Below are 17,709 nucleotides of genomic sequence, written 5' to 3' on the forward strand. Positions count from 1 at the left end.
TTATGACTAGTTAAAATAGAGTTCCAGATATCTAAATTTTAATAATGCCTATATAAAATGCAGTGTTAGATACTTGCAAAAGGATGATGAGGCTCCATTTTAACATAAGTTGGCAGGCTGACTAGACACATTTCTATTAGAGATAGCACTTAAGCAGTCTAGCTGGTCACAATTACTATGTTTCTATTCAGAATTGAAGTTTAAATATCACTAATTACATTTCTGCCAGAAGAAATTAAATTATAAGTAATCTAGAATCAAATTTGTACTAGTAAGAACTTCCCTCATTTTAAGTGGCTTTTTTAACATATATTTGCTTGACCGGATATCTTTTTCAGATATCTTTAATAGTATCTAAAATGAAAATTTCAGATATCTGAAATGTAATTCTTACTTGTACAAATGACCTCACTTTTCCCATTCATGTGTGTTGGGCTGTTACACATATCTGAAATTACATTACTGCCATCGAAAGCAGTATTACAAATGTAGTTGTAGATATCTGTAAAGACATTTATACTAGTAAAAATATATCTTAGATGTCAGAAATTATACTTTGTATATCTGCAATAATATCTTCATTTTTGATGTCTGAAATAAAGATTAAGACCAGTAACAATTGGATTAGGGAGATCTTAAATTCATTTTTAGACTTCCAGAATGTTTATTTTAGATAGGAGTAATGTCATTTTGGATATCTGAAAGTAACGGCCCAATACACATGAATGGGGAAAAGTGACGTCCCACCATGTGACCTCCTTGGCCAATCCAGTGGGAGATCAAAGCCAAGTTTTGCCCCCCCTAATTCTTTGTTAGACTTACAGTATGTTAATCTTAGTGCTCCCCACTACCAGTCTGAACTGAAGAAGCCTCTTGGATAACATCATCTAGAAAGCTTCACGTAGAACCACTGATGCTTTTTCAAGGTAGACCATCACCTGGATGACTCACAATCTTCATAGATATCTTCAAATTGTCTTCATTGCCCACCATTCCTAAAAGAGGAGCCGCTGCTTGCTTTGAGGAAAACATTCAAATCAGACTTAGAAGATCTTAAGTATGAGCTTCATCAAACCAGACGGCTTCTTTTAAGAGGGTAGAAAAGTGGAGAGACCAGCTTCTCTACTTGAGTTTGTTGTGTTTTTGGAACCTAACAAAGAGGTTTTCCATGAACATTTTAGGCTTAGTATAATTTTGGTTGTGGTTCCTATTGCAACTACATTCTGTGAAAGAAGTTTCTCTAGATTAAGGCACCTGGGCATACCCAGTGTTGAGTCTAGGAGGGCATATTCCCAAAATATGACAGACTTTGTAAAACATTTTGCTCCATCTCACCAGAACCGTTGTTTTGCTGTTCTGATTGGTTTTGCAAACTTTCTTTCTTTCTTTCTTTCTTTCTTTCTTTCTTTCTTTCTTTCTTTCTTTCTTTCTTTCTTTCTTTCTTTCTTTCTTTCTTTCTTTCTTTCTTTCTTTCTTTCTTTCTTTCTTTCTTTCTTTCTTTCTTTCTTTCTTTCTTTCTTTCTTTCTTTCTTTCTTTCTTTCTTTCTTTCATTATGTGTGTGTGTTTGTATTGATTAATTAGATCACCAGTATCTCAGAAGTGTTACTTTTCACCATTTTCACAGGCTCTCCTGTCAAAATGATCATGATAAAGAGATGCATCAGCTGATTGTAAATAAATGTAAGATGTTACACTTGGAATTGTTGTATAGCCCCTTCACAGATTCAGAGGAGAAGCATTTAAAACATCCTAATGTGGATAGTCTTGATTTAAAAAGAAAAAAGAAGAAAAGAAAGAACAAAATAAAAGAACAAAAAACAAAACATATTCAAATTGGTAGGTTCTTTATTTCAGACAGAAAAAAAACTGAATTATTTTCTTTACAGCCGTTAGTATATGAACAATTATTTTAAAAATAATCCATCACTTAAGACTCTTGTCTGTTATATTTTAACACCAGCAGAGGGAAGCACTGATCCTATGGTTTCTCTAAAACTGACCAAATGCACAAAACTCTATTATTGACTTTAAAGTTCTTTTTTTATCCCTTACTGATGTTAACTCAAATGAGAATAACTTATTAGTTAAATGCAACAACAAATCCCCCATTTCCCCCCCCCCCAATTCACTTTAAACAGCTTTTTTCTGTTTGTTTTTGACAGTTTCTTGCAGAATGCCAAACATCTACTCATGTGTTTTAGGCAGTTTGAAAAGCCATTGAGAGTCCCTCTGTGTTTGCTGTGGTAACAGTGAGAGCTGCATTTAGGAAAAAGGAAAAAATAAGGTTACATCGGTGACTTTAATTTTCCAAACTCTCTCATTATGTGTTTGCAGACTGGATAAACTTTCAGCAGGTCTAATTCAAAAAAAAAAAAAAAGGACATATGAGCTGTCGTTATAATCAGAATTAGTTTTTACTCAATACTTACATTATCTGATGCATCAGAATTGCATATTTAATCGTAAAAACTTGTTGATAGGTTCCACAGTGAAACAAGAAAGAGCAACCTTTCTCTCTAACAGCTCTATGGGAATATCTTGGTCTCCGTGTGTGCACAGGAATGTGCAATAGAGACCCAATACATGCTCTATTCATATATGTTCTGTGTTTCTGTCTGTGGCTGGAAAGACTGCCTCAGCTGGAAAAAAAAATGCGTGTCCCTGTGGGAAAGAAAAAGTATTAAGTTAAGATCTTAGCCCATCACGCAGCGGGAGATTCCCACAACATTTTCCTTTAGAAGGGTCTGATGCTTATGAGTTGGGTTTTATAGCTGTTTATAACTGACCAAAACTCAAAGTTCTCCATAATTATATCAGCTGTACTGTGAAGTATTTTGACAGCTGTCTAAAACAATATTTTGATGATGTGTGTAAGTTCAAAAAGATGCAGAATCCTCCAGACTCTTAATCAAAAACGATTAGTTTCTGAGGCAAATTAAAAAGTGGAATTAACAGTTTATTTTTTTGGTTTCTACATCATTCTGAGTCAAAAACAGTAGGAATGGCAACATTGTTCTATCATGCAGAACTAAACAAACAAATCCCGGTGAGTGAGTCGTTAAACTAAGGCTTAGCTTTGTTACCAGAGTTAGGATGAACAGCTGTTAAATCTGATCCCCCTGAAATAATTGACAGTCCTCTGCAGATCAAATATCCTGCATGAGCTTCTGCTAGCGTTTCCATCTAAATGTAAATATTTCTCCATTGCGAGGAATTGCCAAGTGGAAATATTTGGCCTCCGTAGGCTGATTTCCAAATACCTCATTCCTTTTCCACCTCAGTGTCCACTGCAGGAGTGCCCAGGTTCCCTCAAAGATTCAAGTTATCCCTCCATTCCAAACACACACTCTGGCTGTTGCCTCTTCTCTCTTTGCCAATGTGCCTGACGGTGGTCAAGGCTTCTTTTTCACAGGATCAGTTTGTCCCTTTCACTCTTTAGGATTCAGGCTGCAGCGATGCTGAAATTCTTGGCCGTACTCGTGGATCCATTTGTTGGCTACTACAGCACAAAAATACAGCAAAATGGTGGTCAAACGACTCAAAAAATCCAATTACTGTTATTAATCGGCAGAAACTGCATTGATAAAGGATCTTGCCTTGTTTTTTGTAACCTATTCAAAAATAGTTTCAATAAAAGACAACTTGCATTCCATCTTTCTTTCACATTAAAATTGCTGTGATAAAAAGCAACTTCTTCTGCAGCTGCTTCCTGATTATTATGATGCATCTGTTGGTTTGATTAGTCTGCAAAACATATTTCTTTTTCTGAGCCAAACAGCAGCAGATGTTCACTTCCTAAGATAAACCCTTAGAGCCTGAACTGTAGGCGGCGATATCTCTAAACTCAAAATGAAACACAAATGGAGTCCAGCTGTTATATATTAAAAAATAAGATTGATATTTAGGAAAGCACATCCCTTTTTGGTGGCTTTTAATAAAGTCTAATAAGAGGAAACAGATACTGACCCCATTTATCACCAATAAGCACTGGGCAACCAGCATGCAAGGTGTCTTCATCCCCCTGTCCATTTCTGTGGAGGTTCCACCAGAATAGGGCAGACTTCTGGGAATATTCAAATAACATAAAAAACATATTTTAAAATGAACAACTAACGCTATATACGTATGTTACTTGATTGTTCCCTTTATTTTTCTTGGCATATACATACATAAATATATATATGAGGTGTATTTTGTCTCTGTTTCCATCCTTTCCTTATTGTTCCTTTCTTTTTCTTTCGATTTTTTGTTTATTACTGTTTTCTTTTCTTTCTAAATCTGTATATATTTCTGTTAGACCATTCCCCAGTTTGAAAATGTGTGTTTTTGGAAAGCTCTATCCAGGTAATTTGGTACTGCCTAAATAAAACAGGTATTATATATTTAAGGTTAACAGATGCATGAGAAAGTTAAGCAAGCAAATAACCAAAATAATTTCATTTAACTTTTTTAAGGCAAAAATCTGATTGCTTTTACTTGTTCTGTTCCAAATTACATAAAATCCCAACATATCCAATCAGCTAAAGGGTCATACTTCAAACAAATATAAAACTTCACACCTTTCTACGTAAATACTAATTATGAGACGGACTACATACTCGGGAAAAAAAAAAACGCTAATGATATTTCAACAAAAAAGAAACATGTTGGTAAAATTAAAGATACTTTGAAACTTACGGTAAATCTGTCAAGTGTTCAAGCAATTGTTATCTTAAATGCTTGTTGAAAACAACAACAAAAAAACATAAAGTTTGAAAGCAGGACTGTGGGTAAAAAAATCTCTCAATTTATATTTCCCACTATCGGATTAGGTAAAATGAACAAAAAAGGAAATAAATCAAGGTTGCATTAAAAGAAACATTTAGGTTTAAGAAGAATATTCAGATATTGGAATTGTTTACCGCTACTACTGGAACACTGAAGTTGGCGTATATGAAGGCTGTGGACCCACCAGCTTCAACTGAGCTGAGCTGTAGAAAAAACATTCCTTTAGACAGTGTCTTGTATTTGTGTGTGTATCTTATGCAAGTACATTTTTTCCCATAGAACTGATTTAGAAAAAAATTATTCCTCTTTTAACTCAGTTTATCCTCATAAAAAAGAAACTAATTAAAAGAGACTAGCTGCACAGGATCAAGAGATAAAAAAGCTCCTGAGAGCAGCGTGGATCAACTTGATACCACATAAAAACCAACAGGAATCTGATCTGATAGAGAAAAAGTCAATTTCACTCACATAAATCATGAAGGTTGCCACACGATTCCCAGTTTTCAGCTTGAAAACAGGACTGGTGGGCGACTGTATTGTAAAAGAAATATAAAAACCAATTGAAATCATGAAAAATGAACATACCCTTTAAACCTTATTACATTTTATTATGCTAAAATCACAAATGTAGATTATTGGGATGTCAAGTCATATAGCAAAAAAGACAATCTTGTGAAGTGGGTAAAATTATATTTCTAAAAACGTTTGCCAGATGAAAATCTGAAATATGTGGATTCCTGTGTAATTACTCACTTTTTACTCTGAGACCTCAGAATAAAAATCAGTAAAAAACCTTGTTAGTAAGATAAGTTTTAGTGAAAACTTGTGTATATTTCCTTTAGTATAGATAAAGCTGTTCTCCTAAATGCTTTATACAACAGTAGTGAACAAAAGCATCATGAGGTTTAAGGAACACCTCAGGCAGTTCAGGGAGAAAGTTATGGAGAAACCTTGAAGTTTGTAGAAGGACACATGGTCAATTAAAAATCTTTGGCAAGACTCCAAACTTCATGCACATGAAAACCCTCCATAGAATCTGACCACACTTCAGCTATCATACCAAGAAATGGTAACGATTAAGACTTCTAATGCAGGTTTAACTTTGGCCAAGATAGTCGTATAAAAGAAAAGGGGACAAATACAAATATATTAGTTTTCAGATTTTGATTAGTAAAGGATTAAAGAATTACAATTCACACTCCACAACTACGTACTATTTTGTGTTGATTTATCAAATCTAATTTCAAATAAATTAAGGTTTGCAGATGTAATGCAACAAATGTGGTCAAATGTAAGGTGTATGAATATCTTTACCAGTCAGTATAACACATTATCGTCTTACTGTAGCGTGGTCAAAATGAGGTTCATAGTGGCCACCGATTCCATAATTCACCACCTGGAGGAACTCGCCATATGGATGCTTCACATTTAAACCTGTTAGCACAGAAATCCTTTGGTCCAACCTTCCAACGATGGAGCCCTCTGAGCCCTTCAGCCACGCGCTAAAAATCAGACACATCTATTCAGTTCATTGCTCTCTATGTCCAATGCACACACCAACAGCAGCATTAATAGTTTTGTACCTCTTGCTGATTCGATAATCTGCTGTTTCCTGCTTCTTCCCACTTGCCACCACAGATCTCTTCAACTTGTTGGGAGAGATAGAAAATACATGATTATAGGTTTTGCTTGTTCTTTATTGCTCAAGTTGTTAAAAATTTACCACAAACTCTGTCATTGCACATATCTTTGGGCTGAGTTTCTGTTTCTTTAAACCACAGAAACTTCTTGGCAGTCGCTTTGCCTTCTACTTAATCTGTTCTCCAATGTCTAATAGCAGCCTTACATCCAACAAACTGAATTTAGCATTTTAAAATTCCCTAAATTCAAAGGCAGTCCACTTTCAATAAAACTTTCTCATAATGTTAAGGAACTACATAAGCTTTAATGAAAGAGCGACTAAAACAGATGTTTAATGTTGCATTTAGGACACCAGGAAAGTAAAAACCATGGAGCTCAGTGTCACAGGCCTGTTTTCAATCAGCTTATAAGCTGACGTAATGATGACATGAAAACAGCTCTCCATCTACTGTATGCAAAGAATGGAAAACTCCAAGAGGCCAAAACCTCAGCGGATAAAAGAGCATCATTCAAGTAAACCCATCAAATGATTCCTGAGGAAAATGAGTCAACAGGCTGTAAGTTTGGAGCAACGTTTCTGTGAAATGTCATCTTTGCATGAGGCTCACACTGTTTTCTGGCAAAACTCAGATTCTTTGCTTTACTGGAGTAATACGGCTAAAACTCTACTGCTTTAGGGAGGGGAATACCAGTTTCTCCTTTGGGTCTTTTAAAATTTTCAAACATGTGAGAGGCAAAAATTATGTAATTCAAATTAAAAACCCCAAACAAATTAATCAGATAAAGAGCATGGAGAATGAAGCCAAATAATTATACAGGTGCTGGTCATAAAATTAGAATATCATGAAAAAGTAGATTGATTTCAGTAATTCCATTTAAAAAGTGAAACTTGTATATTATATTCATACATTACATACAAACTCATATATTTCAGATGTTTATTTTGTTTAATTTTGATGATTACAAATGACAACAAATGAAAATCTCAAATTCATCATATCAGAAAATTAGAATATTACTGAAGACCAATAAAAACAAAGGATTTATAGAAATGTTGGCCAACTGAAAAGTATGAACATGAAAAGTATGAGCATGTACAACACTCAGTATTTAGTTGGGCCTCCTTTGGCCTGTATTACTGCAGCAATGCGGCGTGGCATGGAGTCGATCAGTCTGTGGCACTGCTCAGGTGTTATGATAGCCCAGGTTGCTCTAATAGTGGCTTTTAGCTCTTCTGAATTGTTGGGTCTGGTGTATTGCATCTTCTTCTTCACAATACCCCATAGATTTTCTATGGGGTTAAGGTCAGGAGAGTTTGCTGGCGGCCAATTAAGAACAGGGATACCATGGTCCTTCAACCAGGTACTGGTAGCTTTGGCACTGTGTGCAGGTGCCAAGTCCTGTTGGAAAATGAAATCTGCATCTCCAAAAAGTTGGTCAGCTGCAGGAAGCATGAAGTGCTCTAAAACTTCCTGGTATGTGGCTGCGTTGACCCTGGACCTCAGAAAACACAATGGACCAACACCAGCAGATGACATGGCACCCCAAACCATCACTGACTGTGGAAACTTTACACTGGACTTCAAGCAACGTGGATGAAGTGCCTCTCTTCTTTTCCTCCAGACTCTGGGACCTTGATTTCCAAAGGAAATGCAAAATTTACTTTCATCAGAGAACATGACTTTGGACCACTCACCAGCAGTCCAGTCCTGTTTCTCTTTAGCCCAGGCAAGACGCTTCTGACGCTGTCTGTGGTTCAAGAGTGGCTTGACACAAGGAATGCGACAGCAGAAACCCATGTCTTTCATACGTCTGTGTGTGGTGGTTCTTGAAGCACTCACTCCAGCTGCAGTCCACTCTTTGTGAATCTCCCCCACATTTTTGAATGGGTTTTGTTTCACAATCCTCTCCAGGGTGCGGTTATCTCTCTTGCTTGTACACTTTTTTCGACCACATCTTTTCCTTCCCTTCGCCTCTCTATTAATGTGCTTGGACACTGAGCTCTGTGAACAGCCAGCCTCTTTAGCGATGACCTTTTGTGTCTTGCCCTCCTTGTGCAAGGTGTCGATGGTCGTCTTTTGGACAACTGTCAAGTCAGCAGTCTTCCCCATGATTGTGTAGCCTATAGAACTAGACTGAAAGACCATTTAAAGGCTTTTGCAGGTGGTTTGAGTTAATTAGCTGATTAGAGTGTGGCACCAGGGGCCATCAATTTTGAACCTTTTCACAATATTTTAATTTTCTGATATGATGAATTTGAGATTTTCATTTGTTGTCATTTGTAATCATCAAAATTAAACAAAATAAACATCTGAAATATATGAGTTTGTATGTAATGTATGAATATAATATACAAGTTTCACTTTTTAAATGGAATTACTGAAATCAATCTACTTTTTCATGATATTCTAATTTTATGACCAGCACCTGTATAAAAACAACATAAAAATAAAAAAATCTGTTTATTTTCACATCAGAGGCTTTAAAAATAACCACAAGTCAATAATTAAAATATATAAAGGATTTCCGGCCAAAACTCCTCTATTTATTGGTTATAAACTGTGCAAACAATAAAAAAACAAATGAACTCAACCTCACTATTTCAGATTTAATTAAAAGCTTCCTGGTCACACAAATAAAGGTCAAATGCAGATTTTTATCTGAAACCTTGACCTACGAATGTACCATCACCTACACCAGACTGGGCAAGCTGTTTGATGTCCTCCGCCTCGGCGCCTGTGATGAAGTCATGGTACAGAACAACATGAGGCTGCAGGCTCAGCACCTCTCGTCTCACAGGCTGCAGCAGCAGAGCAGGGCTGTTGTTGTTGGTGAAGTGGTCACAGAACAGGTTGGGATTTTCAAAATGCATTGGCTGTGAGAGGAAAACCACCATCAGCATTCCATTAATAAGATTTAACATGGAAAATCTTTAGATTTCATCATCAGTCTCTGCACAATCAGCAAAACACAAGAGTGATACATCTTAAAGGTTATACAGTAGGGACATTTTTAAAAGAACAAGCAAGAGTAATTCAATAACATGTAAAATCAAAACCTGGAGCTGCTTTAATGACAACAGGAAATACTTTTATATAAATTTAAGATGAAATAAATAAATTGCAAACTAAACTGGACAAAATAATACTTGATATTTGAGGGACTCAGTTCTCAGCTGTATCTCATGTTGTGTAACAAGTTAACTGTGCCTCAGTCACCCTATTCAGTGCATGAATCCATGATTCTTATCTCGTTTCCTGAATGCAAAATTCAGGAAATATATTTCTTTTAAATCTTCTTCCTCCTGTTTTTTTATGTCTGTTTGTTGTTTATCCCTCCAACATTTTTCTGCAAAGGTTTGCTGCATATTCAAAAGATTGCTGCAGATTCAAAATGGCAAAAAAGCTGATATTTCTGCAATGACTCTGTAAGATGAGTTTCAGGTTACTTCAAGACATTATCTAAAGAAGACATTTTCATAATAACCTGGGAGCCTTGAGTCAGACACAGTCTCTCATAAGTGTCCTGTGTCCTTAAATAAGTAGAGCTGGGTCTTCTTAAACTACCCCCACTTGATGCACCAGCAGAACCCAGCAGCTTCTCGTATTTCTCAACATTCTGCAACACCCGTCCATTCATTGGATCTGAATAAATAAATAGATGCAAGGAGTCACAGAGAGAAGAATCATTAAAATGCATTAATACATCTTGAAATTGTATCATATGACAGATACGATGTTTGCAAAAACATTTCAACTTCTGGAAACTTCTTTCCCAGATTTGGCCACATGATAACTACAGATGTTCATGTGTTTTATTTGTATAATATGCAGAAAAAAACACACACACATTAACTGACAGTTGGAAGGATATTGGCCCGGTTTTCTTAACTTTTTGACAGATACAAATATGTGGGTTGGATATGTGGTATACGTACTTTAATACAATACAAACACGTCTGGTTAAATTACAGCTTCATATCTTTTAGGCAAGGCTGCAAGCAGATTTCCATATTCAGAGACATCCAACTTATTTAAAATAAACCAACCAGTTTCTCTGATTCCACAAAAGAAACACAGTTCTACTATATTTCCTTATCATTATCAGTCATCCTTGTTCTTTACATAAAGGCCAAGCTTACTGCTGGTCTCACTAGAGGATCTCCTTCATACACTTAGCAATCTGAAGGAATGGAGCAAAAATCTTCAAAATGTCAGCATCAAAATGCAAAAGGCAGCTAAATAATTATAAGGAGGGCTGGAAAAGATTCATATTTTTTCTTAAAACTTAAATTAAAATCTCTTGAGTGATGCTTATCATTTTTCAATTAAAAGCAATCTTCTTATTTGTGGAAAACTTAAAATTTGATATTTTTGTTTTCCTTCCACTTCATAAATTCCCTAATTAGTAAATTTGAAAATTTCCCTGACACTTTTATCTTCTTTAACAAAATTATATGTCATAACTGCATGTGGAATGGGATGAGAGACTTACCATGATGCAGTAACTCATGGGACAAACTCAAAGCATAGGAGACATTTCCTGTCTGAATAAAGCAAAGGGGATTTAAGGCAGTCTAATCAGATAAACCATGTTGGACCACTTTGTATTTGTTCTTTGCTTCTACTTTAAAGTGGGAAAATGCGAGGTGATCCAGAGCGTCCTCTAAAGTCCCTTCATTCTCAGGGCTCCACTTTCCTCCTTCTCCCCTGAAGAGACGCACCGACTCCTCCAACCAGTGAACTGAGTGGTAATAATCTTCCTGCTCATAGGCCACCTGTACACAATAAAACTCTCATTCTGAGTCGTCGTTAATTGTCTATAGTGCCTTTATAATATGTTTATAAACGTATATTGACTTGAAGAGGTGTCTAACATTTAATTGATATAAGGAATGGAAAAAATAGTAGCCATGTTATCTTTTTCTGTTCTTGGTTTTAATCCCAGCCTTTTTTTATGCTCTCCTCAATTATATATTATCTGCTGGCTCTCAGATTTCCTCTTACAGTCAAAAACCATGACTGCAGGGTTAACCTAATAACCTGATTTCTACATTGTATGGATCTTGTTTAGTAGACCAGAGGGAAAATCTTTAACAATAAAAAGCTGTTTGGGGCTCCGAGAAGAAAGTTGGCAAAACATGATTAGGGCCCAGATGTGGAGCCTTCCAAAAGTGATTTTACTGATCATTTGCAGATGTACAAAGCTATCAACAGGCAGTTAAAATATGCTACACATGATTCAAATCTATTACTGATTTATTACTACGGTGAATCGCCTAGGCACATTTAAGAGGAAACGAATGGTTCCCTGTAATAAATCCTTTATTCTTATGAGTGCAGCCTGTTTTCAATAATTCCCATGTGACTCCTCAGTTAGCTTCAACGTGGACAAAGATAACAGGTTAGAGCATCTCGGTCATCAGGTGATTATAATCATCTGACATGCAGAACATCCCAAAACATACTTTATGTCAGAAAAAGAACCACTTCAACTCTCACTTTAATGACACCTACAGAGATATTCATTTTATATCTGTATAATTGTCAGCATCACTTTCTACAGTTTAGAAGCCAATAAAGTTTTTATGAGATAAGAACTGTTGTGAAGCTAAAGCGTGATTGCCCCTGATTTAAATGTTTAAATACAGTTACAATAAACCAGATCTGTTTTCAAAAAGACATTTTGGAAATATTTCTAAAACCCTCACTTAAAACCTCCAAATAAAGGATCTCTGCTTCCATTAATCACTGTTTCAGTATGTGGGAATGCTCTCGGAGTCCATTGCTCATAAGGATGACATAATGTATTTTCCACACCAGAGCATGTCTCTCCCACACAGTGCCCTGTTGTTACCATCAACACTGTACAAAAAAGGAATCCATGTGTAGAACAGGCTATAGGCTCTCTTGAAGGAGAAGATTAGGTCTACAGCTGGGAGAAACCCATATATTCTTTTTTTCCGGATGCTGAGAGTTATTCATGGAGAATATCTAAGATAACTCTCTCTTCAATTTTGTCAAACCAGTTGTTTCTTTTGTTTGCCAAGACAATTTTGCCAAAATATGGTTTGAAGTAATTTGCTTCCATTAAACAATGATGTTGAATAACCACCATAATTTTTTTTTCCAAAGTGTTTTTTGAGGAAAATAAGATACATTTTTAGTTTTTCTTTAGGGCCCATTTTTGTTCATTTCTATTAGAATTATATGATCATTTTCAATTCTGTAGCTTTGCAAATTTTCCGTATAACAGTTGTTGATGTTTGGCCTTTATGGTTTTTAGAATTGTGTCAGGTTTTTACCATAAACCTTAAGTAATTTCATAAATCTGAAAAGGAGGAAAAATTAAAAATAAAAAAAAATGTTTTTTTTTCTTTATTTGCCAATAAAAAACTTGAAAGGAGTTTCTCGGATTTATCAACCGTTTCTAACAGGTTTAAATATTTGGAAATTGAACATTACTCATATTTCACAGCAAAATACACCACCAGCAGTTTTGGCAAATTCATGAATGGCTGCAAATGACTTAGAGATCTAAGAAAGTAAAGAATCATCCAGCTCAGTATATCAGGCTTGTTTAAAATCATGCTTAGATAACTTGTGAAAAAACTTTAGATTAAACTTTTAACAGCCTTTTATATTGCTACTCTTCTATAAGGGCATAAACCCTTTTAAGGATGTCTCATAAGTTTTCATTCTGGTTGCCACCTGTTGTGATCTGTGTAGCTCCTCCAGAAATACAGAATGTCTCTCATCGGTCTCCGCCAAGTGACGTCAATTGTTTACCTCGGGCGCGGTACACTATGCCTTTTCCACCTAAAATGGCGTCTTAGCAACAAATGTCACGTGACTGGCGGAGACCAATTTTCCTAAATCCGCCCCTGTTTTCAGGCTTATGTTAACTGTAATGACTTGTCTTGGACAGGCTGCTATGTAAACAGGCCTTTAGTCCTTCGTTTAGCTATGCTGCGGTTGTTTACACTACGCCTTTTCCACCTAAATTGGCGTCTTAGCAACAAATGTCACGTGACTGGCGGAGACCGATTGCTTCTTTTATTAACACTCTTCTTTCCTGGCCTTTCTAGTTAGGTAGACATGCATGTGGTGCTATAGGTTAACAGCTGTACCATACTCTTTCCATTTCCAGATGATGGGCTGACTACTGTTCATTGTTGTGTTTAAAATTGTACACATTGTTTTATAAAGTCAACCTGCTTTGACATTTCCTAGGAACACAGTTTGTCATCATGATGTGATGAAATGTGAAATCAAGCTCAGTAAACATCAATATGAGGTGTTCATTATTTAAGTTTTTTTTTCAAAACTTGACTTTTTGCTTCTTTTCTCTGCAGAGTTTGAGAGGTAAAGACTGAACACATATCAGTGAGGTATGGTCTAAAGATTCCATTACAAATGTATCTTTTCTGGGTGATGATTAAAAGAAATGTTAGAAGTTCACCTTTCCGACCAGAAAGCAGTCGTCACCAGTGAGGGAGACAGACACAGCAGGAGAGCACACTTCAATCACACCTCCATTGGTAACCCTTTGGAAACGACCCTTTACAAGACTTGAAACTTGCAGAGAATACACATCCTGGAGCCTCATCAGCCCCCTTGCAGCCCCTCGAAGGTCTTCGACTTTGGGCAGGTCGGCCTCCTCTTCCTCATATTTGGACCTGAGGGCTAAACAGAGGAGTAGTGAAGGGTGAGGTTTGTTTGTGTGAGATCAGAGGAGGAATAAGCCTCAGATATCAGCCTGATGTCACCAGGAAGTAGAAAAAGAGAGCCCACTTTGAGTGTTTTCCTGAGCTTCATTGCTGTAAACGATGTTCAGCCATTCTGAATGTAGCCGTTTGACCAGGGTGAAGGCAACCAGTGGGTTTGCTGTTGCAGCTGCAGGGCCTTTGTAGAGTTCTGCGTGCAGGTCAGAAACTTTGGCATAAAACCTGAGTGAAAGATGAGATTGAGTCAGAGTAGGTGCTGGCATATGGTCTTCATTAGATTGGAGAGTATAACACAGGACATGCTGGAAATGGACAATAACCAGTGCCTTCCAGACACTTTTTCTAATTATATCTGGTTATAGACACAAGGTTTAACAACTTTTATTGCCATTTTTCTTCATATACCAAAAAGAATGTAACATATTGTGACAAAGAAATAAAATAATACATGATTCAGAAACATTTTACACTGAAAAAACAATTAAAGGTGTGGCTTTGATTTGTATCCTGCCTCCCCGACAGGATCATTTCTAAAGAATTAGATTCTGCTATAATAAAGGATTAATTAAAGTATTTATTGACTGTTGTTCTAACTGTGTGAATACCATTTGGGAAAAGCACATTTTTAAATCTTGTTAAATATTCTTAATTCAATTTAAGGCTGGAGCATTTTGACAGATGAATGTGTTTTAATTAAAACCACCCTGCTGTCGCCCTGGCTGAACCTCCACCCCACTCTAACGTTTTTGGAGCATTTTACACGTTTTTCTTCCAGGATTGTCACTCTTTCACTCCTTCCATATTTTCTTCAACTCTGATTTACTTAAATTCCCTAAATGTTAACAAGTATCCCCACAGCATTATGATGCCACAGCCACATTTTAGTCTAGATTATTGTGCTCAGAGTTTTCAGTTTTAGTTTCTTTACATGCATGTAGGTTCGGTCACATGTTTGCTGTGTCTCGTTCACAGCTTGTTTCAAGCTTTAAATTCGACTTCTTAACGCGTTCTTTTAACATGAACTCTTTGTGTGCCACTCTTCCGTAAAAGAAGAGATAGAGAATGTTGCAGCTTTCAGAAGATTTTCACACCTGAGCTGTGGAATTTTAAAGCTTCCTTTAAACTTCTCAGTAGCTTTAATGACCTGTTTGATGCTGTTCACTTTCACAAACCTCAGAGGGCTTTAACGAACATCTGTATTTAATTTTGAAGTATCAAGGAGCTCACTTATTAATTAGGAGACTTATAGAGTCTTTAGAGGTATTGCAGTAATGGGAGTTTTAATGTAACAGACTAATATGAATTTATACAAGGGGCATGCAATTCAATGAAAAAGATAAGCTCAATAAGGCTTTTGGAAGCTGTTGCTGTTACTTTGAATTATAATGATTTTATCATTATTAAAAACCTTTATCTTCAAACTTTATGCTGCTATAGGCTACAACTTCTGGAGGATATAAGGAATCTTATTTCATAATTTTGCTTCATTCTATCTCTATTCTTCCACTCTGTAGAATCTTTTACTTTAATCTCTAACGTTCTGCTCTCTCTGCCTTTACATAGTAGCTTCGCCTCATCTCTTCCTGTTTGGCTGTGACGCCATCCTTAAGGGGAAACGTCAGCTGTGCGGCTGCCCTCAACACCTTTGTTTATAGATGTTGGAGATCGGCCTGTTTTCCAGTTTAGTCCTGTTTCTCTGACCGTGACTGGTTGGATGTGCTGCTTTTTGTATCTCTGCTTCTGCCTCCTTGAACCCCAGTCGGCCTCGGCAGATGGCCGCTCACACTGAGCCTGGTTCTGCTGGAGGTTTCTTCCTGTTAAAAGGGAGTTTTTCCTCTCCACTATCGCTACAAGCATGCTTAGTGTGAGATGCAATCAACTGGTTTTAGAAAACTTTAAATCAATTTGATGTTCTGGTGAACTGTAAAGTGCCTTGAGATGGCATGTGTTGTGAATTAGCGCTATATAAATACACTGAATTAAAAATTGAAACAAAATGTCAAACCAGAAAACTGACACTAATAGAGATGAGGCAGCACTAGATCATTTGCAGGGTCTAGACAGACAGTGAGCAGAAAAGCAGTCGGTATTTTGAGCAAAGCAGATTTCCAGACAGCTAGATTACTTCCTTAAAAGGGAATAAGGAAAGTTTTTTGTTCTTCTTCTTAAGCCCTTGTATAACTCTGTATCCAAAGATGAGGTCACTGGCCAAGCTTTATTAGGTCAACATCATAATTTAATAACAATTCAAACTTTAGGATGACTGAGATGACTTGAAATAAATGGAGATCTCTCCTCCATCATCCATCTCAAATGTGTTATTATGTCCCAGTCTGATGTCCAGTTTCCCCATCACTCACCGCCTGATGTCCCTCAGTCTCTCCAACTCGCTGTCGATATAAGTTCTCAGATAACCGATCAGTTTCCTTTCAACCAGGATGGCTTGCCTCACGTTTTGGAGCGACGTAAATATTTCTCCAGCTGCGATGGAAGCCAGAGCCGTGGTCAAAAAACAACAGGAGAAAAAGAAAACAGCCTTCATCCTCTGCAGCCTAGTTTATCATCGGATGCGCTGCTTCCACACTTCATCTGAGCGTTTCTGCTCCCGTCTAAAGATCCACAGTTTGATCTCTGGGTTCTCATCTGCAGCCTCAATAAGCAGTTTATGTAAAATATTTTTCTGATAAGAAATACATATTAGTTATACGCCTTTATTTGAAGATTTTTAAACCTTATTATTATAAATCGTGAATTTATTGCGCATGAGTTTTGAGTTAAAACGCAAGGACGCATTCTCTCAAGTATTTGTCTAGCAGCGCCATCTACTGGTGAAATTGTGAAATTACAAGTAAAAAAACTGACACCAGCTTTTCTTTTTTTTTTATTCTTTTTAATGAAGGAATGTCTGTCTGTCACCTTTTACTTGACTGGTCAAAGTCACGGGCCATAATTTGTGTTTTCCCATTATGTTTTCCACTATTGTCTTTAATTTAGGGATTTGCATCAGTAAATTTACATCATGCCATAACAGATAAGTTCATTGTGAAAAAACTTGTGTACTAATACACCCTAAGTAACATTTGTCTTTAAAACTTTACTTAATTTGTAGCTGTTACAATATTTCTCTGCTGAATAAAAAAAAAGAAAGGTTTGTCTTTTCCAGAGGTGTCAAGTAACGAAGTACAAATAATTTGTTACTGTACTATACTTCTGACTTCTGCTCATTACATTTTCACACAATTATCTGTACTTTCTATTCCTTAAATTTTTAAAACAAATGTTACTTATTACTCTTGGCTTCGGTTAAATGTTTATAAATATTTATTTCATGCCATGTGCGCCATCCAATGGAGATCATTGGAAACTAGTGAAAACTAGTGTAACTGGATGAGTCATATAACGCAAACACTCATTGGTTAGCTAAAGGAACTCATCAGAAGCAAGCAGGTGTTTTTCAAACTGTAAACGTGAATTGTCTATGCCATGCTACAATGTTTGATTCAGAAAAAGATGTTGAAATGTCTGAAAGGTCGGACACAGGCGAGAGCGTATCGTACCAACAAGACCTCCCTCA

The 17,709-nt window shown here is 36.5% G+C and overlaps 1 protein-coding gene across 3 annotated transcripts; it reads right to left on the reverse strand.

Annotated features, from left to right (window-relative positions):
• Positions 1-3,316: 3,316 nt before the first annotated feature.
• Positions 3,317-16,813, reverse strand: p4ha3 (prolyl 4-hydroxylase, alpha polypeptide III). 3 transcript variants are annotated; one of them, XM_038303460.1, is made up of 13 exons: positions 16,496-16,803; positions 14,203-14,357; positions 13,871-14,094; positions 11,037-11,186; positions 10,904-10,955; positions 9,896-10,053; positions 9,105-9,284; positions 6,352-6,416; positions 6,111-6,270; positions 5,237-5,299; positions 4,903-4,971; positions 3,968-4,064; positions 3,317-3,500 (listed from the first exon to the last, which is right to left on the reverse strand). In XM_038303460.1, exons 1-13 carry the CDS (start codon positions 16,675-16,677, stop codon positions 3,430-3,432), a joined length of 1,626 nt encoding a protein of 541 aa, XP_038159388.1. In that variant the 5' UTR covers positions 16,678-16,803; the 3' UTR covers positions 3,317-3,429. The 3 variants fall into 3 exon arrangements, 1 of the variants encoding a protein (XP_038159388.1); XR_005282331.1 differs by lacking the exons at positions 3,317-3,500; positions 3,968-4,064 and having other exon boundaries at positions 9,107-9,284; positions 16,496-16,813; XR_005282330.1 differs by lacking the exons at positions 3,317-3,500; positions 3,968-4,064 and having other exon boundaries at positions 9,101-9,284; positions 16,496-16,813.
• Between the last annotated feature and the right edge of the window lie 896 nt (positions 16,814-17,709).

This window comes from Cyprinodon tularosa, unplaced genomic scaffold (assembly GCF_016077235.1).
Source record: "Cyprinodon tularosa strain WSP-4 unplaced genomic scaffold, ASM1607723v1 ctg51, whole genome shotgun sequence".
NCBI classification, from domain to species: domain Eukaryota; kingdom Metazoa; phylum Chordata; class Actinopteri; order Cyprinodontiformes; family Cyprinodontidae; genus Cyprinodon; species Cyprinodon tularosa.